Source organism: Phalaenopsis equestris, unplaced genomic scaffold, assembly GCF_001263595.1.
Source record: "Phalaenopsis equestris unplaced genomic scaffold, ASM126359v1 Scaffold000041, whole genome shotgun sequence".
Taxonomy (NCBI): Eukaryota; Viridiplantae; Streptophyta; class Magnoliopsida; order Asparagales; family Orchidaceae; genus Phalaenopsis; species Phalaenopsis equestris.
In genome coordinates, this window is record NW_018164483.1 from 173,668 (window position 1) to 182,559 (window position 8,892).

An 8,892-nucleotide genomic window follows, 5' to 3' on the forward strand; every position below is an offset into this window, starting at 1 on the left:
TTACATGCCTCAGTGGTGTGGTCATGACTTCAATGGAAATGACATTATTGTTCTTGATTCCCCGAGTTAGGTTTTAGGGGTTGAGGTCACTTAACGGTTTCCTCATCATTGATGACCATCATGATGTTAATACTTGACGTATTGAGTGGTGTATACTCTTTCTTAGGCCGATGCTCACTTCATTGACCGACTGGTTAAGGAAGGAGGTCATGATTCTTCTGTTATTCAGACTTTCTCCATTATGAAGATTGATAATTATGTTCGGCGTTACTCTCGCACTTTCCCCCAAATTGCTCAAACAACTCATTATGTGCACTGATGGACTCATTTGCAGTGATATAAGGCTTAACAAGGTAGAAAATGTCATCATATGAACAAACTGTCTCCCGCATCAGTGATGAGTAGAAGGGTTCTGGCGAAACACCCCAAGGAAGAATCCTCTCGGTAACTCTGGTTCCACTCCCATAATCTGATGGGCTTCAGCATAAAATTTGAAAAAGTATTCTTTGAGCAACTCTCATTCACTTTGGCAAATTCCCGAGAGATGGGATGAATCTTTTATGATCCGTCGGTTCTCCATGAACTGCTCCGTGAATATTATGTCAAGCTCATTATAGGTGTTTACTGTGCCCCCTGATAGAGAATAGAACTAGGTGCGAGCTTGTTCTTTAAGAGTGGCGGGGAATACTTGACCTAGAAGCACATCAGAGGCATGTGAATATGCATGATGGTTTGATTGTGATCAATATACTCATAGGGTCAGTTTTGATTTAGAGTATATCATCTTAGCATGTTAACAGATTCTTGATGGAGGTTAGTATGACCATAATCGCCATCAACTATCATCGACCATAATTAATATATGTTGACCACCGTCAATCGTTGTCGAATTTCACCGTTCGTCGTCGACCATCGTCAACCGTTGTCGCACACCATTGAGATATGTCCACCATTGTCGACCGTCATTAAAAAAACTTTGAATTTTAGTATTTTCGAACGATGACATTGATCTCGCCCGAAAATAGAGGGCAACTAATACATCATCAATAGAATTTCATAATAATCTTTTAAGCAAAAAATTGTTAAATTTTGATTAAGAGTTATTTAGAGCTTTGATTTCAATAAACTTATAATTATACTGACCAACTCAATGAGATGGACCAAATGGTGCCAACTTTGATCCAATTTGAACAAAACAGAGCCGAGATTAAAACATTAAACCATGTTTAGAATTTTTACAGACATATTTGGGAGGTCGAATGAATGTCAAATCTGACAAGTTTATATTTGAATTGAGCTTCTCGACTAGAAGAATCCAATCCAAGAAGCCCAAGATCACTTAATTCTAACATCATTAAGATACTCAAATGTCTATCAAACGTCATCTAATCGAGGGAAGCCCTTTGAGTTGTTTGATCAAACTGGTTCATATTCCCTCATTTATTGTAGTTGGGACTCAATGAATAGAGCGCATTTCCTCTCATGAGGGGAGATGAGAGCTTGAGATTTGAGAAAGTGCTTGAAACTTCGAGAAGGAGTTGAAGTCCAACACCACCACCGTCGACCATCACCGAACTCCGTTGACCACCGTCGACCATTGTCTAAAAACCTAATTTATTTTCCTCATGAGCTATTAAAACAAAGGTCACCGATCGATAATATGCTCATCATATCTGATTAATTTAAAACATCTAAATCGACTTATGCATTGAAGACGTTGGAGCTCAAGATAAACATTTTTCTGCTTACTCGGTAGTCACAAAGCGCGAGGATGGCTATGGAATTCTTCTTCTAATATTATTGTGACAATTGGTGATTTTTGGAACATTAATTATAAAGCAAAAGGTTTTAAATATATTACTTTTTAGATAATAATAATAATAATAATTAAAAAAAATCTCAATACAACTAGCTATTAATTATTATGTGGTGTTTACAAATGTTAAAGTCGTCCATCGTTAACATGCATTGTCAAGGGTTACTAATTAGCAGTTTAAAATTTTAATTAATATAAAATCAAACGGCAGTTGGAGCAATTCAAATTCTTGAATCAATTTGAAATACAACCTAAACCATTAATTATAATGGTTTTCCTTTTTTGTGTTTCATATAAGAAATACAGGCTGTGTGTATTCTGCTCCATTTGTCAATATTTTTTTATACTTTTATACCATCCCAATAAGATAAATACATATTTAAGCTCAAAACTAGGGGTGGCTTAAATATGTCGAGCTTAAGGAAGTTTGATGTGCTCATATTTCACTCAGTCAAACTTGTGTGTTAGTCTATAGACAAAATGTTTGTCTTCATCTCATTAGAATATGACTTGAATATGACCAAATTTTAAGAAAATTAAAATAAAATAGTTAATGAATTAGACAAATTATTAAAGTAATTTATAAGCCAATTAATAAATCTTCAAAACATTAAATTACATGATAATTACATGTATATTGAGCAAATAATGATTCGAATAGAGCCAAACACGACTGTCTGCGCTCTCTTGTTCATAAGAAATGATATCTAATTAATTGTTAATGTTAGCATTATTTTTTGAGGGATAATTACATACATACCTCCCTAAACATTGATATTTACAACTTAATCACCTAAATGATTTTTTTAACTACGCGTGCCGCAATCAAATGATTGAGAATTTGGTAAAAATGAAAAGCATGGGTTGGAGTCTTACCATACATACATTTTAATATTTTAATGAGAATTTGAAAAATGGATGAAAGAGGGTGGTTGATTTATATTGTAATTGGCCCTATTTTGGGATAATTATACATATACTTCCCGAAATACAAGCTCTTTACAAATCATAATTTCTTTGACAACCTTACTGATAACAAAATCAAATTAAATTTCTAAACTAATCTTAAATTATAATCTAGTTAGAGCTGAATCATGAACGTTCCGGTTGTCGGTTGATAGCCCCTTTTTAGATTATGGGACTGTTAGGGGCAGCGGTGCGGTGGCGGTGTGACATCGTACCGTAATTTTGCTTATTTGTAAATTACGTTTTGACAGCTTTTTCACAAAGCTACCGCAGAAATTTACGTTTTCCTACTGGTTATACTAGGTGTGGTGACAACTTTCAAGATACGGTCTGACTTTTTCTTTTTAAAAATTATAATAGCTACCACAATTTTTCAATCATCACATTATTTTTCAACGATTTCACAATTACTTTTTAATAAACCGCAGCTGTCCTAAAAAGTCGTATGTCACTGAAGTTTTAAACAATTGAATTTTGAACTTATTATTCTTTTAAGTCTAAAATACCACAATCAATCATCCATGTCAAATCAGATGATAATGTTTGAATTGATCTCGCTTTTAAGCAAATTTAGCTCATCAGTATAATTCACGCTCAAACAAAAAATTATGGGGCGTTTACATACATGCCCCTCAATTTGTATGTAACAACAAATTAATATCTTAAATTTGCATTTTGTTATGATATGACTCATATATCATATAAGGGATAGATGCTAGAACAAAGTGGAGCAGAAAAATCTGTCCAATTGGGGAGTTTCGTTACGTGAGTTGGGGGTGCGGGGCAACTCCCCACGATATGGTACAGGGGTAGTTTTGTAATTTCATATTGTACCTCAGGGCTATATATATAAGATCCATTATAACCCTAAGAGGTATTGTATTCTATTATGTATATTTTTTTGAGATTGAAAGGAAAGCCCCCGCTCTGCTCCCGAAGACATAGACATCTTTGTCGAACCTCGTTAAACTTATGTGTGTTCTTCTGGATTTGTGTCGATTTCTATTTTCCTTCGCTCTAATTTCTTAAAAAGTTGTATTAGAACGAGATTCTAGGGCAGAAAAGAAAAATTTTGACGCATGAACAAAGAAGATTCTGGTCAAGGATTTCTACGACTGTGACGTCTGATTCGGTGCAAAGGGTTCGAAGGCTAGGGCTTCGACGATTCGTGTGAACAAACGAAGAGAAGGGCGGGATAGGCAGTACTCGGTGGATTCAGCGGCTTGCGAGCAGGGCATTGACGACACAAAAAGGTTGGAGGCGAAGGGATTTAGGCGGCTTGCGTCATTTTCGACGGAAGGCTGCTGTGCGAACGAGTTCACGTCCTCGCTCACGAAGCCACGGGCGCGCTCTGCAAGCAGGCTTCGGGAGTTGACGAACCGCGACAGACGGGGAGAAGTTTTTGTGAATTGTGGGAGGAGGAGTTTGCTCGTCGCACAGATGCGCGACAGGCTTCGCGCGAGGCTTCTCACAACCGGTTTTGCAAAAGCAAAAGTCGTTCGCGTGAACGGGCAAGACCTTCAGCGATCGAGAGTTCTACGAGGGATTCTTCCGTGAATCGCCAGATTCGACAGGTAGTTCAACGAATCAAACAAAGGATTTGTTTGAAGGAAGGAATTTTGGCGAGCAATTCGACAACTTGGTAGCGAAATTCACACGAGAAGTTCAGGAATTTGCAGAAGGGTTCGTTGCAAGATTAATTTCATATGATAATTTTTTTGTGCAAAATTCGAGGCGGAGAAGTTTGATGGAACTGAGAACTTCGAGTTATGATAAATAAGAGTGAAAGATTTGTTGCCACAACAAAGAATATTGAAGGCTTTGCAGACAACAAAATCAGATGCTATGGAAGATGAAAATTGAGAAGAATTGCAACTAGTTGCAACAATCATACATTTATGTCTGACAAATGAAGTTATGTATCATGTGATGAATCTAAAATCTCCAGGGGAGGTATGAAAGAAATTAAAAACTCAGTTTATGTTCAAACCTTTGACGAATAAATTGTATCGAAGCAAAAGCTGTGTGGTTTGAAGATGCAAGAAGGTTCTGATCTGGTGCAACATGTTAATTACTTCAATCAAATAATCACAGCTTGATGTGAGTATTGAGGATGAAGAACGAGCAATTATTTTGTTATGTTCATTGTCTTTTTTCTTATGAACACCTGGTGACTACTCTGACATATGTGGAAGAAACTATCAAAGTTGAAGAGATTAATGCAGTATTGTTGGCTCACAACCAGCAGAAACAGAATGCAGGGGAAAGCTTTCATGGCGACAGTTTATATGTTAAGGGTAAGCAGGATCGTGGAAGGAAGAAAGAGAATGAGGGTTCTGGAAGGTAAAATTATAGATCAAAGTCTAAAGACAAAAGACAATTAATTGCTACAAGTGCAAGGAGCCAAGTCATATGAAGAGAGATTATACAAAGCTCAAGAAGTAGACTGAGGAGCAACATGATGCATCATCGAAGTCTGTAAATGTGGTTCAAAGTGACAATTCAAATTACAGTGATGACGATATATTTTCAGTTTCATCAACTCAGTTCATAGATGCATGAATTTTTTATTCATGGTGCTTTTATCACATAACACCTAACATAGAGTGTTAAATTTCTGTATGTTTTTCTGGATTTGTGTCGATTCCTATTTTTCTTCGCCTTAATTTTTCAACATATTTTATAACTATACCACTCAAGCCTTTCAAATGTTATAAAACAAACCACCATTTCAATTTTAAAAAGTAATATACTTTCTCATAAGTAGTAAGTACATAGAATTTGAGTGGTGTTTAAGTAAATTTGTAAAATATTATTTTGTTTTTGATGTATTTGTGAAATTTAAAATAATTTGCCACATTATTACATATTTTGATGCATAAATTTTATGGCGTGGATGACTGGACGGTGCAGTTTAAGCCAACAGTGCAGGAAGGCGCACCAGAAAACAGGGCCATCACTCACCAGACACTATCTCTGTTTCGTTATCCGTTTCCGGATCGAAGAGCTGCGGACTCGTTAGGTAACCTGAGAGGCGAGCGGAAATGGCGTCGTTGATCTCTGCAGCTTCGGTTGGGATTCTTCCGGCGTCTTTCAGAGAAGGGAAGCGGCCGCCGGCAACATGGAGCCGAGGAAGCGGTGGCGGAGGAGGCCCGATGACGGTGGAATGTTCCTCTAGGCCGAAGAAGAAGGGGACGGCTCACCACATGAAGACGAGGCCCAAGAAGACGCAGCCGTGGGACGTTAAGCGTAAGGGTCCAACTCTCTACCCTGTTCTCCCTCTTCTCCCCCCTGACTGGACTCTTGCCATGTCCGACGACGGCGGCGAAGACACTGTGACTCCCGGCGAGCAGCGCCAGCTGAAGCCGGTTTCTGTTTCAACTGCCTCGGCCGTTTCTTTTTGAGTTGAGAATTTTTGTTCACTTACTGTATCGGGTTGGCTATCTCTGTTCTGCTTTTCAAGTCAGCTAGAACTTCTTCGACCCTGTTAAGAATGAGCATTAGGTGTTTGATTATTTGCTTCCTTAAAAAAATAATAGATAAATCCTCGCTGGCAGCTTTCAGAGAGCAAAGTAACATTAGAGATTATACCTTTTCTGATTTATTTTTTTTCTGTATAAATTCATATTTCAAAAATCCAAAATTTGCAAATTCATTATCTCTGTAGAGCAGGCATCTAAAGTTCTACAAAAAAACTAATCTTTCACTGTGGAAAAATAATTGATATGCTCTCTGACGTTAAATTTAATCTCAATAAAGACATTGCAATGGCATTGTATAGAAAGTTTGTCAACCTCATTCTTATCACGTATAACACATGCTTACACACTCTTAGGCATTTGGGTAAACATTTAGATTCTTCCTATAATATTCCGTTGAGAGCTGATCCCCACAGCTGCCTTAAGTTGTAAGTCAAAGAAGATTAACTAATAATTGCTCTACTTGAAGGATTTCTCTTGCCAGACAAAACTTCTTTTCTAGCCATCCAAATATGATAAACAAGTGACATGCATATATTTGTAATGTACATATTCATAGATTTATGCCATTTAAGTAGTTATATAAATGTAAAGGGAGGGGCAGATCCGATAGCTTTATGGAATTTTGCTTCCTCATCACAATAATCAACCACCAAGAGTAAGTGTTAAGAGTTTGTGATTATGTTAGGATTGAATTGAAATGTTTGTGGTGCAACATATATGATGTAGTCAAAATTACGGGGTCTTTTTTCAGGAATCTATTGTAATAGCTAAGGGATTAAGAAGACATGCCCATCTCGGATTTCGGCACTGATCTCTGCGGCAATGCGAGGGCAATAGCCCTCACGGGTATTGACTTTTATATTTTTAGAGTTGGTTTTATTTATCACACACACACACACACACACACACACACACACACACACATTCACTCTCTACTTAAAAGTTTTCTTATAATATGCGAATCAGCGGAAATGAGAAATCTATTACAAATAGAACACACCATTTTAAAAGCATCTTTAAGAATTAAAAAACTTGGGTCCCTTAGTTGGCCATGGTCATCAAGGAACAACACACTAATTGGAATCGGGTTGCCAATGTCTGGGTTGCTCCTTTCCCAATAAAAACTTTATCTTGAAGTTTATTGAGTAAGGGATGATAGTCCATAGATTTATTAATGTTGATTGAAGGGAGCAACAAGCTAGGGTAGGCAATGAGAAGTGATCTTAGGGCAAATGAAAAGGCGAACCATGAGCAACCTTATAAGAAGAAAATCCAGAGAATATAACGCAAGCATGTACATAGATCTGATGAAAGTTTGAAAACATCTTTAAAAGTGTTTAAAACCATTAATTGCTCTACCAAAGATCGATACATCATTGACAAATAATAGATGAGATATTTCAAGGTTAGGTTGCTTAATGCATTTGGCTCGAGCTTAATTACACTCTTTGTTTAGAAATAAAGAATGGCCATCCCTTTATGTAACAAAGAGGCAAGGAGAGAGTTGATGTCCCTTAACCAACTATAATAGTTGATTAAGGTTGCTTAATGCATTTGGCTCGAGCTTAATTACAGTCTTGGCTTAGATGTAAAGAATGGCCATCCCTTTATGTAAAAAAGAGGCAAAGAGAGAGTTGATATCCCTTAACCAACTATAATAGTTGAAATACCCATGGAGATGGTCGTTAATCTTAATATTGAAAAATACTTCATTAACCCCAAATTAGTTGATAGATATGAAAGGAAAATCTTTAATCATAAGCCAGTGGAGCATGGCTTCCGGATTAAGAAAACCAATGGCTTTAAAATTATTAATTTTTACAACACAAATTATAGGCTCATTATTATGATGAAAACCTTTAACCAACTTAACGATCAAATAAACATTTTCGTAAGATGCTTCTTAAAGCCAAGATTCCAATGTATAGGAAAAGTTATAGTGGGACGAAAGTTTAATCTTTGATATATTTTAAAGCTTTTGATTTGATAACTGGGGGTGATTGTCAATGGCTTACTTGCCTTGGAAGTTCGATAAAAAAGAGTAAAGCCATCCTAACAAGAAATCCTTAACAATTCTTCAAGTGAGAGTAAAGAGCTCAAGGAAAGCCACAAATGACGGGAGGTTTATTGGTAACGGCTAAGAATACGACATTGACAATGTCGTGCTCAATAAAATATAAAGCAATGGACATGAAAGACAAATACCTTTTGTGATATGATAATTCAGAAGAGACAAGTGTTGGTTGTACAAATATTCGAGTGTTTGATTTGGGTTTATTTGGACTCAAATTGGAATGATTTTCATTTCATTAAGTTCATCTTATTTACTTTAAGTTTGATTGTAAATTTGTTGAAATTGGAACCCGAATCAACATAAACTTGAATCACGAGATTATTTTAACCAAAATTCCAATATATATTTAGATTTTCATTTGATTAAGTAGAATTCTTAGTGGCATATCAAGTCTAAAATCTCTCTCTCTCTCTCTCCCTCTCTCTCTTCCCCACTTTAGTGCCATGGTAATCAAGAAATTTAAATTTTGCCAGAATAATTGGATTTTTCACATTGAGACGCTCAATTCCGCTTTAAGCATGTTGAATTGGATAATCATTATCCTTTTATTGATA

At 36.5% G+C, this 8,892-nt stretch overlaps 1 protein-coding gene across 1 annotated transcript; it reads left to right on the forward strand.

Moving 5' to 3' along the window:
* Positions 1-5,712: 5,712 nt before the first annotated feature.
* On the forward strand, positions 5,713-6,297 carry LOC110019057 (50S ribosomal protein 6, chloroplastic). The gene has a single exon (XM_020716591.1). It carries the CDS (start codon positions 5,827-5,829, stop codon positions 6,184-6,186), a length of 360 nt encoding a protein of 119 aa, XP_020572250.1. The 5' UTR covers positions 5,713-5,826; the 3' UTR covers positions 6,187-6,297.
* Positions 6,298-8,892: the final 2,595 nt, after the last annotated feature.